This window comes from Chiroxiphia lanceolata, chromosome 12 (genome assembly GCF_009829145.1).
Source record: "Chiroxiphia lanceolata isolate bChiLan1 chromosome 12, bChiLan1.pri, whole genome shotgun sequence".
Lineage (NCBI taxonomy): Eukaryota > Metazoa > Chordata > Aves > Passeriformes > Pipridae > Chiroxiphia > Chiroxiphia lanceolata.
The window spans coordinates 10,566,225-10,583,044 of NC_045648.1; the positions used below are offsets into that span (position 1 = coordinate 10,566,225).

Sequence of the window (16,820 nt, forward strand, 5' to 3'; positions counted from 1 at the left end):
AAAACTAGATTTTGTTCATATATGTTATTTCCAATGCCAGGCAGAAGAAACCTAGGCTCTAAAGACTCAGACCTTGAAGAATGGCTTCAAAGCCTAAAGGATCCTTTTTTTTTTTTTCCCCTCCAGTTTTAAAGCTGAAGTTTCTTACTTGGAATGAACAATACAGCCTCTACCCATGATCAGTGTAAGATACTAAAAAGAATTCTATCCTTTCTATACCACCATAATTCTTCCCATCAGAGAGAAGAGCAACACCACTTTCAGAAAAATCCCTTTCCCAACCAAAATATTAACTTGGAATAAAATCTGTAACTCAACTCAGGCACTCCTAAAGTGTTAAGGAATGGAGATGTTTAATGTAAGCTTTGAGCGCATTAGTTAGAAAGTGGAAACTGAGTCTAAATAACAATTAGCACAGAAAGTAAACTGCTTGAATAATACAAATATATTGAAATCCTTTTCACAGACATAATGAAATTATCTTTTCTTTCCTTCTGCTGTTTTCCAGCACTTACACTTCTAAACACTAATGATTTCACTCACAAGGAAAGAAATCCAAGATATCTTCTATTTATTCTATCCATGGCTGTTCTCCTAACTCCCATTAAGTGCTACTTTAGTGTTTTTCATATTTATCAACATTTGGCTTTTGAGTAAACTTATCCCAACCAATCTGCCTTTTTCTGTATATATATCTCCCTATGCAATGAAATTAGCTCTTCCAATAGCTTAACTTTGAATTACTGTCTAATTCTGTTAATTTTGCATTAAATGCCATAAACAGAAGACAGTTGCCTTCTCAGGTAGGCACATTTGGGAGAGTGGCTATCAGAATTAGGTATTTAAGAGAAAACATTGCATCATTTTTGCAGGACTAACATGTTTTATTAACTTCTAAGAACTAAAAGAGAACATTGTCCCAAATACTGAATATATTTTAAAGAAAATTAGTAGGCACTAGAGAAATAGGACAGAATAAAACAGATGATGAGGAAAAGGAAGAGGTTTGACTGAAGAATATTTTACTCCATCCTATAAAGTCTTTTCAGTGCTTCATACTTTCACAGCTCTTTGGCTGGAGCCTGGAAACAGCAAAATAACGCTGTGAAACCTCTTGATTAAAAGGGCACAGGAAACATTGTTGCTGGAACCTGCTGTCTCTGTGAGACAGGCACACATGGCAAGCACAGGGACATGTGCAGCAGCCTGATGGGACCTGTATCTCCTGGCAAGAGAATGATCCAGAACACAGACAGTGTTTAAGAACTATTTATTAATACAAGCACATGTAGCAACTTTTCCCCATGGACTAACAGCCTTATCTGAACACCAGCAAATATTAACCTATGCAAGCAAGACATACCCTAGTTCACTGAGTATTATGCATCAGAGAGAACAACTAATTTAATGCATTTTCAAGGTGATGTTTAAAGTAGTTGAAAGAAACTAGTGAAAGCCTTACTCATACACCATTATGCAGCAAGGACACATTAGCATGCATTAATGAAGGGCTGCAAACCTTATTTTTGAATTATATTTTCAAGTTTGTATCACACCCTCAAAGGTATTGAGTCAAGTTTTAATATTCCCTGTGGTAGAGACTGCAAGGGTAAATGTGGGTAACTGCATTTAAAAGCATATTTCTTTCACCATTAATATGCAGCCCCAGCTCATGTTGAGTCTGGACTTTCAAATTACATATATTAGATCAATTTTTAAAAAATAGATTTATGTCTAGAATAAGTGCCATTGTTTTGTCAGATCTACAAATCCTTAATTTCAGAGAGCTCACTAATTACTGGTTATCAGGATAGTCTTCATTCACCTTTAGACTCAGCTCAGGTAAGTTATGTAAAATGTACATGTATTTCTTAAGCATAAGCAAGATCAGATACATGTAAATACACTACTATATATAAAATAAAAATGATCCTGTAACCAAACACTTTTTCTAACTCTTTGATGAAGAAATATGAAATTAATTAGTCATCCACTTGTACAGGCCAATGTCAGCTTTAAAAGCACATCAGATTCTCTCTCAGTAGTTTAAATGTAGATTTTAAGTCCTTTTTTTTTTAACTTTCAGTAAGCCAGAGCAATCATACTAATTTCAGTTTAAAAGAATGGCTTATTTCCTTACACATTACTTAAGATGAAGGTCTAAATATATACATATATATTAAAATGTATATTAAAGCACTAAAAGACATAATTCACTCTTTTTTTTTTCACCCCTGGTTTAGGGTGGGCCCTTAGTAATAATAACCTTGGTTTTGTTCAGTTTGGATTCATATGCAAATATCAGGGGAAACTTAAAATTTGTTTAGAATATTTTTCCCTTTTACATTGTTTTAATAACAACACAAAATTTAAAAGGTAAAGTAGTTTCAAGTGGCCTTGATTTCATGACTAATTAATTGTAGAGGTCTCAACAGACACCTCAAAGTTGTTGTTCTTGTCCAGCTGTTACTACTGTCTTCTAAATGAGATTAAAACTAGATTAAGAGAAGGGAACTTCTCTTCACACTAAGGTTTTGGGTATCATTTTAGGATTTTGGTCATGCTAATGGGATGCACAGAAACAGGATGTATGGAACAAGTGACAACCACAAGGTGTTCAGTAGCCTTACTGCAAACCTTGATAAGCTGGGTTTAGGCAGTGCAGAGGCCAAAGCAGACCGTGCCATGGTTCCCTGTACACCCCACTCTCCCTGAAAGGGCACAGGATTGTGTTACAACACTTGCACATCTCTAAGTTCCCAGGTAAAGACAGCAGCCTCAGTATCAAGTACGTCAAGTTGGGAGCTTTTTTGGCACAGTAATATCCCTGCCTACTCAGAGTGCTTTCCCTGTGTTCTTTTGTCTTTCCATTCTCTACACAGCATCAGGAGAAAAGGCATTAATGGAAATCTGGTGTAGCCATGGCGGTCTCTTGACATCTCAGCCTTCAGAGAGTCCAAGAGACTATTACTCAAACTTCCTCAGGCACAAGGAAGTCTTCATGACCTTTCACTCCAATTTGTCCCTATCTTTCCAAGACCTGGAATCTGAATATCAGATGGATCTAGTTAGTTTCCCTGAAGCTTTGGCAGCACAGTGGATCAAAGGCAAATACACTTTTACTACTGCTATTTTGCATTCACTAAATTTATTTGGCTTGTTTTCCATTGGGTGCAGCAGACCTCAGCGTTTAGAATATCTGCAACCTCACACACAGCAAAAAAAAAAAAAAAAGAAAAGGAAAGAAAAGGCCATCTTGTCTCCCAAACATATATGTGACATCAGTGTGTAACAGCTGAAACCAGAGCTACTTTTCTGAGTGACTCCATACTTTCTGTAAACAGCTTTGTAAGCCACTGCAGGAAGAGGATACTATCATTCATTAAAGTGGTATTGGCAATCTGTGTCTCAAAGTCCCAGCTTAGTCATGCATTAAGTGCCCAGTTTCCTCCATATACCAATTATGCACATATTACAGGTATTTTCCAATTGATATTGACAAAGCTGTCTTGTGCATTGCAGATAACAAATGTCAACATGCACATGTTCTGCTCCCTGCTCCTTCCTCATCACTGTATACCACAGTGCCTCTCCAGGGATAAGCCTCCCTCACTTCTATACCTCATTGTTTCTATAGTTCCTGATGTATCTGTTGGCCTCTCCAACACCTTCCCTGGAGTACAAAGACTTAAGCCATAACAAGGGGACTTTATGCTTTCACACAGCAAAGTAGAGCTCAGAGCTGTGTGTGTGACAAGGTGAAATAACTCCACAGCTTAAGGCTCTGTTGAGGGAGAAGCTGTCCAACAGGCCAGTTCCTAGAAAGGACCTATTCTGTACAGGACTAGAAACCTTTTACATATACACTGTAATCACATAAATATCATCAGGAAAACTACTGATGCAAGTACCTTGGGCCTTGTGTGCCAGACAAATTACTGTGAATGAAGAAAGGACAGTTTATCTGCAGAAGTCCAAGCACCAACCACTTACAGCATCCTTAGGCACACAGGACTTCAGCTGTAGAGGTATGCAGCTAAAATTTTGAATTTCAAGCATTAACTGCTACTTGGAGCTAAACTCTGTCAATTCAGTCCCTGTATTAAAACAGAAAGGTACATAGTAAGAGTGGTACTACAGTAGCAAGGAGCTAAAAATGCAAGTCTCAGCTTTTTAAAAATAAATAAATGAGAAAGTTTTATTCCAAGCAGCCTTGGTTTTAGAAAAACTTTCTATTTATGGCTTGTCTGCATTTGCTGCCCTAAAACCAATCTGCAATCTAGTGAACCAGATTTTTTTATTTCAGAACTCCACATCTTTGACATTAGCCCTTAGTGCGTGATTCACCTGCCTTACAGATTTTAGAATTCGAAGTCTACCTCCAGGAGCCATAAACTAGAAACATAATCTACTAAACCAGAGTTGGGAAGTAGTCTCAGTAATCTGTCCCATTGAAGAGTTTGTTCTCCTGAGAACAGAAGACAAAAACACTAGGAAGATCTGGCTTCTACCTCATATTCCCCAACTGTCTAACTTCATCTCAGTGATTTCCTAACACAGTGAAAAAACTGCCTGAGATTCTTGACTGTACAAGTTTGCAGAACCACAAAGTATCTGGAAGCCTTACAGGAACACACTCACCACAGGATATCTGCAGTGGGGTTAAAACAGCTATAAAACAGCACTGTTGTCTTCCTGTAGTTCCACAGTAATTATGAAAGGCAGACAAGATCATTCTTATCTTCAGCTGTTGGGTTTTTAAGGCAGTGTCACATTGCTGATAGCAAAGTAAATCTGACCATAGTCAGGAGCAGCCTTTCATTGACAGATCTGATTATTTTTTTCAGTGTTACTGCATTTGGTAATATATAGTGAATTTCATGAACACGAAAATTAACATTGTTGAATTGTGCTTATTCTTGCTGACATAGTAAGGTTAAGGGTATTTATTCATCTCTTAACGTTTTTTGTCAGTACAGAGTGGAAGCTACAGAAGCACCTGATGGTCCAATATGGCAAGAGCATACAAAGAAATAGCACTGCATGCCTGGGTTACAACTTATATCACAGGCTAACTTGAACATAGCATGACACCACATGATTGTTAAAAAGCTGCTCTACAGGAAACATTAGACACATTAGGTTGTGAAAAAGCCAAATACCTTTTCTACATACTGACCCCAGGTTTATGCAGCATTATGGGACAGTCAGTAAAGCCTAGCAGGGACATCAAGGGATAAGACAGGCAGTATTGGAAGTAACTCCCCCTCCCATGACTTTTTGTTTTTTAAAGAAGCAAACAGTGGTGAGGCTCTGACAGATTACATATAAAACACCTGATCCTGCTCTGCTTGCAAGTTATTTTACTTCTGACTACAAAAAGAAACCATAAAATACCACCAAGTTAGAGTAGTAATGGTACTTGATTGTCTTGGCAAAAGGTCTTCACAGCCTACAATGTAGTAAAAAATATGATCAATTGGTATTATTTCTGTATTTTATTCCAGTCAAGTTCAAAAACCACCAAACAAGCCACCAAACACCACGATGGAATGAAAGCTTGCATAGAGCAGAGAAGACTTGATGTAAAACTGTGCTCTCTAGTGGAGAAATTTGATTTTGTGCAGTGAAAGTTCAAGCCACCCTGATCCCTCCATTTAACCAACAGGTTTTCAGTGCAGAGAAAATATCAAGATTTTCCACAATATGAAAAGAGTTCAAGTGCCCAATTCAACATATTTGTTACAACTGAAATAGACTTATACTGAGTTACATGACAGATTACAGCTATGTAAGGTTTCTAAATATAGAGCAAGAAAATACCTAAGTCCCAAGACATGTGTTTGTGTTTGTTTAGATTTTTAAAAATAACGGCACTCTTAATGCAATAACAAATAATTTCATTTTAATTATGTGATACCTTATTATGGACCTATATAATACTCTATACTCTGAGGAAAATAGGTTAGTTTTACATCAGATAGCGCTACTTGGTTTGCATGATGAAAATTAGGATTTTTCTCTAAATAAGGGTTCAATAATAAATTCTCAGTTGATTTACTTTTAGAGACAAGAACTGACATGATGACCAACCCCTTTATTTCTAGTAACACCACTAATCTTAAACCTACCAAATGGGTCTTCGGGAAACTGTAACTTCTGTTCAATTTGTTTTCTTACAACCCATTTTCTTCGTGACATCTGCCCTACCACCCATTTTTCTGGGTAGGTGATTGAATAATTGAATGCATGAACTCAGTATAACAGCAGGTGAATTGGAATCTATTTTTTGTAACAGCTTGGACACTTTATGCTTCCTCAACAGTATGCAGGATTTATCTTCTTTAAACTCTGTCTTAACTAGGTGGTTGGAATATACCTGAAGTTAGAAGATGATAATATGAAAGACTTTCAAAAGCTAAATGTGCAGCTAACTATGCTAATTTTAAAATATATTAAAATCTGATGTGCATTTTGATTCAAGAGTAAAGATCTAGCAAGACACAGATATTAGATTTCTGTCATGTGATTACAGAATGTTATGATCAGCTGTTGACTGTTATAGAAAGTGATACTCCCCCTTCCTCTTTGGCCCTTAAAGATGAAATGGGGGAGGGGAAGTTATTTTTTGAACACATACAGGAACACAGAGCTACCTTTCATGTTTTAAGTTCCCTACTGTACTCAAAAAGGCAGCCTAACAATTCAGCAAAGCCTGTAATCTAGATTTAAGAAGTATCACCAACTACAAACAGAATCAAAGAAGTTAAAAGATTTGCCAGCTAGATATTTTTTTAAATGGAAAGAAGTTCATAACTGATGTTCTGCATAGTGCAAGGAAAGAACTTCACTGACTTCCAGCATACCTGGTGCTGATATGGCAGCAATTGAAATGCTTGTGTTTAGTTAATTCCCTGCTAGCAAGAGATGTCCTGAGTTTCTACACTGGTAGTCATAAAAATTTTGAGCTGGGGAACAGTTGTCAGTGATTGGGTAAAAGGAAAACCTTGCTCGACTTCAGGAGTTTTGTCCTATCATTTAATAGAAAGATCAATAGGAACTCAGTAATAAACTGTAATTTCAGTATGTCTAAATATTTATGGCTATTTCTTTAAATATTTAGGAAGTGCTGGAACTCTGCAAGACACTGTTTCCATTTACTATTCCCCTACAACTTTTCACAATATTCTTTGAGAGTGTGTACTTCACACGGTTGTATCACTTAAACCACATGCAAGAAAAAATTCTGAAACAGTCATTCAATTAAAGAGCCAGAAACATCAGCAAGATATCCCTTGAAGTCCTGTATGGTTACTGTTAGAGATGGGTAACAAAGAGAGTGATCTTATATAAGTTTAGTTTAAAAATCAATGGTAATCATGCAAAATTAACACACAGTTATGAGCATGTTTCAGCACCACTTGAAGTTAACTGGCAGGTACCAGCAGCTGTGTTGCAGTAATACCTGCCAGTCACACCTGCCAGTGTGGATGGGAGGCAGCCCGGTCACTGAGACACATCTGTTGTTCTAAGTCTCATTTGGGAGTCCTTATGTTTGCAAAACCTCCATTTTTAGTTACAAAAGTGTTATCACAGCAAGGCAGAAGTTTCACTGTTTTGCAGACTCAGCTACCTATATTACATTAGTTTGTTCACCATCAAAAGACATTAAAAATACCAAAGAGTTATGCCTTAGGTTGTAAAACATCTAAAAAACAGGTCCAAAGTTTTATGAAAATTACAAGACCATACTTGGCTCTCAATTTAGCCTATGTTAGAAGTGAAAACATGCAATACCTTCCAATTAAATCAGTCTGCATTTCATGAGGGGAGAAAAAGACAGAGACCAAAATCCCAAACAATTCATACTGACTTCAAATTCCATCCTACAAGACAACTTTGTGAGGTTTTTGGGACAGAGCTAAGAATTCATCCACAGTGACAAATTACAGTTGCCACTACAAACACTACCACAAAAGACCATTTTAAGGATCATTTACAATAACCTCTTCAGAAGGTATTGTGCAAAGAACACCAAAGCTTGTACTGACCTATTTATAATTCAAGTACTCTCCCTACTCCATAATAAAGAGGTTTTAGAGAATATGAAAGCACAGTCCAGGGGGTCCTCATAGAGCAGATTTCAGCCTTCTCTCAGTTTCCTACATTTCAACAGTTGCAGAAGTGCCATTTGTGTAGCCACCTTTAGACTTCATGTGGTCCTGAATTGATACAGCCTAGAAAAAAAGTTTATTAGAACATGCATCTTATAAATTCTGGTTGCCAGAGCAATTATTAAAAGCATCAAATTGAAAAGACAGGTGGGTCATGTGTTTACAGTGCTACGTGCCAACTGTAGTAGGGAAAAATAACAACTAAACCCAGGATTATTAAATACTCTTTCAAGTCAGTGTATGAGATGTGTTTTGTTATCCAAAATCCACTTATTCTTACATCCCTCACCCTGGCACAGCTTTGACTTCAAGGTGATGTGTTATCTGCTCCCAGTATCAAGTGCATCCACAGAATCCATATCCAAAAGGTTCTCATCACATGTAAAGACACTGAGGAAATGGGCACTTCCTCAGTGCATCTCCCACAGTATCTCGTGTTTACAAACCAAAAGACAGTTCTGTTCTGATGCTCTTCTATTGATTAAAAAAAAGGTCAGATTTTTCTCTGTCTTACAATTATCTAATATTTTATTAGCTGCCTGCTCTACAGGTTACTGAGTGGAGGTGTCTGCTTATCCAAGAGGTGCACACTTACTGATGTGTAGTCACTGCTCATCTCTCCTGCCCCAACATGTGCGGTGTGTACAAAATTCATTGGCTCTCCGATCATATTCCGGTCCAGTCTCCGACGCCTCTTCTACACAAAAGAAGATATCTTAGGTCTCTGTTCAGAAAACATGAGCAGCTTTCAGATAGAAACAAGCAGCTGAGATAAAAATAGATACCCAGCACTGACCCCTAATTAAACCTCACAGCAACCAGGCTGAAGTTTCAGGCTGTTCGCAATAAGACAAGATCAAAGTCACTTTTATTGCTGCTAATTACATTTTAGCAAAAACTTCACTTAATGTTGGAAAGTCAGGGTCTGAGAACTGCAAACAGTCATAGGGTCCAAGTTTCTGGCAAAGCACACATAGTTCAAATGGACTGGTTTTGGCTTTTGCATTACGTTGCCCAAATTAATCAAAACAACAGGACGATGAAAGTGTTTTCTCTGTAACTGAAAGAAAAAATTTCAAATATGACAAAGGTGGCGGTTGTGCATCTACCTACCGGCTGGGGCTGTTCACCATTGCACCAGTTAAAACAAACCAGGAATTCAGTCATTATATTTCTCAGTAGGTAATAAGGTCTTGTTAAGTGAAATTTATTTCTCTGGGAGTTTGAGGAGTACAAGGACCAAGATGCAGCTCCTCGAGTGAGCTTAGAAAGGAATTGCTTGTGCAGGTTCACTGGTAAAGATCACAGAATGCATCTGATCAGTATACCTGTAAAGAGATTATTATCTAAGTTTACATTGAATATATCAAAGTTTTGTAAGAGTTATTGAGAAATAGGCAATTCATAAGACTAAAGCAAGACTGTTACATTCTTAAACACAACACACCAGGAAAAGAGAGTAGCATCAATTTAAAATCAGTATGTCCATGTCAGAAAACAGGGGTAAGAACTCTGTGTATTTAATCACAGACAGTAACATAAGTTCTTTACAGAAATATAATAAAAACAATGCTAGAATTAAGTGAGGTCTTGTTTAACAGTTTATGATCTGTCTGTAAGCAGAGCTAGACAATACTTATGAATTATTTACTGTTTCGAAAGAAACTAACTTTGAACCACAACAGATGGACCACTTAACATTAACAAATCGGTGCAAAAGAAAGTTTGGGCTTTACATCTGATATGGTTACTCTTCTTAGACAAAGAAAAGCTTAAAGCAAAGAGCCTTGTACAACTCCAAATAGCCCTTAAAAGAGAAAAGAAGAGCCTTGTATACCAGCAAGAGAAATCATTCATTACAGCCTGGAGCTTCCCAGAATACACAAAACTATTAACATGGCACTCCTGAACTGGAGACGCAACCAGGAGACTCACTGACTCTAAGTGCCCTGCAGCCAGGACACAGCCCAACTTTTAGTAGTCACTGACTTTTTTTTTTTTTTTTTTTAACATATCTTCCTTCGAATCAAACCTAGGGCTATGGAGTAGTCCTTCATATCAACTTGCTCATTAAAACAATATTATAACATGTTCATTTATAAAGAAGATTTTGTTAGTTGTTCAAGATTACCGTTTAACAGAAGTTACAGCTTCAGCAATTCAATCTTTCTGCACGCCCACTAAAGCTCTCACAACCAAACAGCGTAAGCTTCCCCCTTCACAGGCATTTCTTATGTAGTCCCACAATTATGTAATTAGCACATCTATTTCTTTCACCTTTGTGGTTTTCTTACACTTCCTCACTTCTCACGCTTCAAACAGATTTCTTAAATTTCTGCCGTTTATCTTTCAAAGCATTTGTTATGTCTGTCCCTTTGCCTTAGGTAGTCCATATGATACGTTATTGCAGAACATGTCATATATTATTTCATTTTATCCTGGGTGGATAAATTTTTAAACTCTCCTCATCCTCTCACGATGATCTTTATCACCACTAGAAGGGACAGTGGCCCACACTACCATAAGAAAATGCAGAAGCCGAAGCTTTTGCTATCACTTCACATGCAGATTTTCTTAAAAATCACGAAGTGTGTCCCTCTGCAGTGATAACCCATTTCGAGAGCAGACTGACTGAGATGACAGCATCCCCATCCCACAGTAAGGGCTGAACGGTTCTCGTCCTCCTGCCTTACCCCCCATGTGTCCATCTCCCTCCGTGGGGCTCGCGCATACCTCGGGGTTTCCTGCAGCTCCCAGGCAGTCCTGCCGGGATGGTGTGTCCTCATTCGAGCGCTGGCACACAGCCAGCTCCCGTCTCGGCAACTCCAGCACGTTCACAGTTCATATTCCTGGGCTATAATTAGTCCCGTTGGCTAAGCAGGAGCGCTGCGCTGCGATCCCGTGCCCTGCGGCGGTTCCTCGGCTCCGGGAGGAGATGCTGCCCAAGTGAGCTGCGCGCTTCACGCGAGCCCACAGGTGTCAGAACAGCAGAGCGGAGACCAAAAATAGCGCCCTGGTTTGGCGTCAGATCTGTGCAGCCGTGCAGCTTTCTCAGCACTCCCCCTGCAGCCCGTGGCTCACTTCCACCCCTGCGGCAGCTCTGCAGGTGTCCCCTGGCACGAGGCGTGCTCAGCGTCTTCCTGCTGTGTTTTACACCACAACGCTTCTTTTCCGCTACATGAGTCAGAGAATCATCCCCCAGGACGGCGGTGTTCGCGCCAGCGCATGGGACACCACCTTGCTCCCGGAGACTCAAGGTCTCCACACTAACCGGGAGAATTTTTAAAAACACCTTAATGTCTCCAGGCTCACTCAAGACTAGTAAAAGCCAACGAGAATCCCCAACAAAGATCCCCAAATCGAGGAGAAAACAACATTTTGTCACAGTTGGCACGCAGAGTAGAATGGGACAATATCCTGTTGTTCTTTGCCTCTGTTTTTCACCATGGCAGCAGTATCATCGAGCAGAGGGGACAAAGGGCCTGGGAAATGGCTAGCACGCGCAGACACGGATGCTGGATCCGATGGCAGGATGCACTGCCCTTCTGGAGCTCGGAGACTTAAAGTGCCCAAGAGCTTTATGAAGGCTCAGATTTACTTTCCTGAGCATAACGCTCAATTTGTTGTACCATTGCTGTGTGTTAAAAAGTATTCAAAATACTCTTGTGTTTTGCTTACAAAGTATCAACGGAAAATATTTGCCTGAATCAAAACAAAAGAATCCTCTTTGCACAGACATGAGAGGTGCACAGTGATCCTGATAATTAACAACACTAAACATGTTTATTCTTCCCAACTTTAGACTCAAAGTCCGATAATGTAAAATTCTTGGCTGGAGCTGCTAGTGAAGGGCAATGAGGGTACAGTTCATGTATATTATCACACATCAGGCACAGGCTGCCAGCACCCTGCCCCGATTCACTGTTAAACTGTGATTAACTGAGTCCAGTTGCCATTTTCATTCCTGCTCTATCAGTACTGAGTTGATGTGAGAAGCATATTTCAGCCTAATTGCCACTGTGCTTCTAATTTGCTCATTATCCTTTGCTCATTTGATATCTGTTAAAATCCTCCAACAATTGTATGTTTATATATTTGAATGGCAAGGTGTGGCAAAAAATCAGCATTTGTATTTCAGATACTGGTTTTGAGCATGAAACTTGAAGAGTGCATCTTGCTTGGTGAAAGGTGAGGAGTACAAGACAATAAATGACGAAGACTTTGGAAGAACTTTGGAGCCAAACAGCTAAAATCCTAAAGTAGAGCGAGTTTAACTGCTTGCAAATAACATCCCGATTTTACCTGAGTATGTACAGATTCCAAACTAAGTTTGGGATGCAGTCCTCACTACATAATAATGCTATTATGTAGCATGAATGTAACTCTTGGTCTTCTGCCACCCTGGAACTTTAGGAAGCTGAGAATAGGGTTTCACCTGAGACCTTCATTAGTCTAGGTGTATTGGTATTTTTAACCTAAGGAATTTGGGCTGTGAGGAGCTCCTCCTTTTCAAAGCTATATATTCAAAGCGCATATGTTTAAAAAATAAAAACAACCTCCCCCAAAACAAACAAACAAACAAAACCACCACAAGAAATACCCCAAACCACAAAGGCAGTTCTTCTATTTCACAGTGAAAATGAGCTAAATAACCGTAATCACAAAATGAAAAAAAAATACATTTTCAACTAAATGTCTATTCCTCCTCAAAAAAGAAGAAAAGTCAAGAGGCCAAATTATGTGTTCCCTTTGGAAGTTAAAAATAACTGCGAAAGAAATCAACTGAGATTTGCCTGTGGTCTTACCAGAAGAAAATTAGCAAAAATCACAAAAGGATGAGAAGCAAGAAAATGGTTGGCAGCACACCAACCACCGGCATTGTAAACATGGTGAACAGAGTTACTGGTTTGTAACTTAGGGAATTTAATGGTACTAAAAATAAATTCAGATTAAATTGCCAGAAAAAAAATGAAGGGAAAAAAAAAAAAAGAAAAAGAAAGCTGTGACCATAATTTCCCCTTCTTTATAAAAGGATAAAAGAAAGAAAAGGTGAAGTCCCTCAGGCACAGCCGTTTGGAGGAGTCCGAGCCCCGGCAGGCGCTGCCGAGGGACTCACGGCCGCCCAGGAGCATCGTGTGAGGGCAGCAGGGGAGGCAGGGGCTGCTCGGGGCCGTTCCCGGTCAGTTCTCCCCGGGCTCGCGCAGCCCCCTCACGGCCCGGCGCGAGGACACGCCGTGACCTTCACACGCGCTGGGCCGCGCGCTCCGCCAGGGGGCGCCCTGCGCACCGCGCGCGCGGCCTCCCCGCCCCGCCGCGCCCTCGCGGGGAGTTATGGCCGGTCCAGCCCCGGCCCCGCCGCCGCCCGTCCCCAGCGCAGCTCCTCAGTGCCGAGAGCCAGGCTGGTGTCCGGAGCGGGCCACCGGCAGCACCACGGTGGAGGGGCCCGGCCGAGCGCCCGGCACTGCTGCAGCTCCTCTCCCGCGCTGCGCCGCCGGAGCCGCGTGGGGGCGCCACGCCCCCGCCATCGGCGCGCCCGTCCGTGCCCGGTGCGGCGCCCAACGAGCGCCCCCCAGCGGACGCGCTGTAACACCGCCCGGCCTGACTGAGAGCGCCGCAGCCAATCACCGCGAGGCGCCCGCGCCGCGCCGCTCCCCATTGGCCGAGTGGAGGCGGTGGCCGCCCAATGGGCGCGGCGGGGCGCGAGGGGAAGGCGCGCGCGCGGAAGAGCCACCCCCTTTGCGGAGCGCGCGGCGCGGACCGGCCCTGCTGCTGCTCAGAGCCACCATGGCGCGGACCCACAGTTGACGTTTGGCCTCTCCCCTCTCCACCTTCTCCTCTTCTCCGGCCCCTTCCTCCCCTTGCCCGGGTCCCGGCTCAGGCACGTAGGCGGCCGGTACCGGAGACACCGGGTCCCCCCCCTTCCCAGCCCCTCAGGACAGGCGGTAGGAGTCGGGCCGGGCGGCCGCGGGACACGCCATGAACATCATCATCGGCATCGGCGGGTGAGAGCCGGGGCCGGGCCGGGGGGCGGCTCGGGGTGCGGTGCGGGCGCGGGTCCCTTCCGCCGGCCCTCTCGGTGCCGCAGTGCCGGGGGGTGTGTGGGTTACCCGGTCCCCACGTGGCGCTCCCCGACGGCCGCGCTCTCGCCGCAGGGTCACGAACGGCGGCAAGACCACCCTGACGCGGCGGCTGATGCGGGCCCTGCCCAACTGCAGCGTGGTGCACCAGGACGACTTCTTCAAGGTGAGCGGGCCCTGCCGGCCGCGGGAGGGCGCGGGGTGACCCCCGCGGGCTTCCGCCCGCGCTGCTGGCGCGGTGCCCGCCCTGCGCCGCCTCTGCAGAGCCTGGCTGGGCCCGTGCGCCCGGCGGATAAGCGCTCCAGCGTGTCCGGGTGATTTTCCGTCCCCATGGAGGGCTGCACGGTGTGCTCGTGTCGCTGGGAAGATAGAGAAGCGGGCGGCTTTATCTGAGCCTCGTACTGTTGTTTTTTATCTGCATGCAAAGGAACCTGGTGGAGGGTGAAGAGCCTCTTTTTGGTAGCTTCAGGGTTTGAGTCTTGAATTTTGCTTTGAAATGGGTATTGAGCTTCTCGGTAGTTTTCCTGACCAAGTAGGTTTGTTTTTTTTTTTTCTTATTACTGTTTCAGCCCCAAGATGAAATAGAAGTTGAAGATGGGTTTAAACAGTATGATGGTAAGCCTTTCTTACCGTATTTCAAAGCATAACTCAAAAACGTGGAGTATTTTGATTCTTTATGTGCACTGTTTTGTACTGACTGTATTACTAGATAATATTTAATTACTGCTTAATGATAGTTGTCTGTTTTGTCTTAGTGATTAGTGCATTAGATATGGAAGCCATGATGAGCACCATAAATGCTTGGATAAAAAACCCAGTCAAGTTTGAACGTTCTCATGGGATCAACAACACACTGGATGCCCAGATCTTGCCAGATAAGGAGGGAGGAGATGAAACAATTCACATTCTTATCGTTGAAGGCTTCCTGCTTTACACCTACAGGTAATCAAATATGCATCCATACATTTTGACTTTTACATTATGTCCTACTGCTGAGTTTAGGTGTCACAAGTCTGAAGGTTGCTTTGGGTACAGGAAATGGATGTAGTTTTATCTCTCCATTTTTTGCTACTGTAACCAAACATGTGTCTCTTTCAGGCCACTGATTGACGTATTCCACCATCGGTACTTTCTTTCCATTCCATATGAAGAGTGCAAAAGGAGAAGAAGGTAAATTTGTCTTTCTGAGTTTCCTTGTAAGCCCAGTAACATCTTACTCTTTTCAAGATTTTGTTTCTCTGAAGCTTTTAGATAAGAAGGCATAAATGCTAATGTAGCTGTTTTATTAGAAGACTGGAGCTTCCTTCAGTAAACCAACCCAAAACTTCCTACCAAGCTATTGTGTTTGTGTATGTAATACTCAGTTTCTGCACAGACCTTTCACTAGTCTTTTCCCTTGCTGGTTTTCCAATGATAGGGTTCCCAGGTCTTGAACTCTGTAGGGGTTTACACTTGGCTGTATTGTTGTACATATACACTGTTCTTAATACAAATGGAATGTGTTAAACTTGAAGTTACATTTCAAGACAAATAAGTAAACAGCTGTTTTACCCGAAGTTCTGCTATAGCTTTCAGAGTTTACTCATCAATGTTTAGATCGGTCTGTCTTGGGAACTCTTTTTGCATCTTGAACTCTTTGGACCTGCCCATCAAATTCCAACTTACTTGGGTGTTTTTGTGCTTGTAGCTCTTGCTAAATACTGACTTTCAATAAGCTCAGAAACTACGTTGGAGGCAACAGGCTCAGGCTAGTGTGTAGAGAAACTGAGTAAAATGTCTTTTCTTTGAACTGTAATTACACTACTTTTGAGTAACAATGCCTTAATTTACAGTTCAAGGAATTACACTGTACCAGATCCACCTGGACTGTTTGATGGCCACGTTTGGCCTATGTATGTAAAGCACAGGAAGATAATGGAAGAACTTGGAGTTGATGTGGGTAAGTCTTTAATGACAAGAGCAGTTCATGAGATTGCTTTTCAGACCTGCTCTATACATACTAGTTATGCATGAGAAGAGGTGAATGAAGCAGGTGAGGGAGTGTATTTCTCTCATACCAGTCAGGTGCATGCTTTTTAAATTAAGATCTGGCAAGCTTAGAGACATTCAGTTATACTCTCTTACTTTACTTTTAGTGCACTTGAATGGAACAAAATCAAAGGAGGAGCTGTTTAATGATGTGTATGGGCAGATCCAGAATAAGATTGAAGAATTACTTAACACCCAGGTAGGTGTTCATGCTTATAATTGCAATTCAGAGGCAACTCTTTAAAAGCCTGTGTTGAAAATGCATGAAGCTGTAACTTGAAATTTGTTCACTTCTATCTTTCTGTTTAGAAATAAGCTGCTGCTGATGATGATTCTTTTGAATGAAGATGATTCCTGTTTGCTCCACGCTGTCTACCTGACTGCCACTAAAGTTCCAGCTTCTGTGAAGACTCATCTCTTAAGTTCAACTTTGTTCAACCTTCCCTTGAAAACTTGAGTTCTACATGGCCATAATTAAAAAGCACTCCCCCCTTGTCTGTGATCCTAAATTGTGCTTCAGTTTAGTATGTCATTCAGATGA

At 41.7% G+C, this 16,820-nt stretch overlaps 2 protein-coding genes across 2 annotated transcripts; one reads left to right on the forward strand and one right to left on the reverse strand.

The window, feature by feature from the left end:
* Positions 1–1,253: 1,253 nt before the first annotated feature.
* LOC116792817 (CDC42 small effector protein 2-B-like) lies at positions 1,254–11,757 on the reverse strand. Its single transcript, XM_032700187.1, has 4 exons — positions 10,908–11,757; positions 9,288–9,502; positions 8,770–8,871; positions 1,254–8,237 (listed from the first exon to the last, which is right to left on the reverse strand). Exons 2-4 carry the CDS (start codon positions 9,339–9,341, stop codon positions 8,163–8,165), a joined length of 231 nt encoding a protein of 76 aa, XP_032556078.1. The 5' UTR covers positions 9,342–9,502; positions 10,908–11,757; the 3' UTR covers positions 1,254–8,162.
* A 2,111-nt stretch (positions 11,758–13,868) lies between these two features.
* On the forward strand, positions 13,869–16,788 carry LOC116792815 (nicotinamide riboside kinase 2-like). Its single transcript, XM_032700184.1, has 8 exons — positions 13,869–14,176; positions 14,327–14,417; positions 14,821–14,866; positions 15,007–15,193; positions 15,350–15,421; positions 16,084–16,190; positions 16,387–16,478; positions 16,589–16,788. Exons 1-8 carry the CDS (start codon positions 14,151–14,153, stop codon positions 16,592–16,594), a joined length of 627 nt encoding a protein of 208 aa, XP_032556075.1. The 5' UTR covers positions 13,869–14,150; the 3' UTR covers positions 16,595–16,788.
* The last annotated feature ends 32 nt before the right edge of the window (positions 16,789–16,820 follow it).

Excerpts from the sequence above, each read along its gene's own strand:
- LOC116792815 (XM_032700184.1), top strand. The coding sequence starts at position 14,151 with ATGAACATCATCATCGGCATCGGCGG. Across the intron at positions 14,177-14,326 it reads ATCATCATCGGCATCGGCGG|GGTCACGAACGGCGGCAAGA; the intron begins GTGAGAGCCGGG and ends CTCTCGCCGCAG. Across the intron at positions 15,194-15,349 it reads TTCCTGCTTTACACCTACAG|GCCACTGATTGACGTATTCC; the intron begins GTAATCAAATAT and ends TGTCTCTTTCAG.
- LOC116792817 (XM_032700187.1), bottom strand. The coding sequence starts at position 9,341 with ATGACTGAATTCCTGGTTTGTTTTAACTGGTGCAATGGTGAACAGCCC. Across the intron at positions 8,872-9,287 it reads ATGGTGAACAGCCCCAGCCG|AAGAGGCGTCGGAGACTGGA; the intron begins GTAGGTAGATGC and ends TCTTTTGTGTAG. Across the intron at positions 8,238-8,769 it reads TGAGCAGTGACTACACATCA|GCTGTATCAATTCAGGACCA; the intron begins GTAAGTGTGCAC and ends CTTTTTTTCTAG.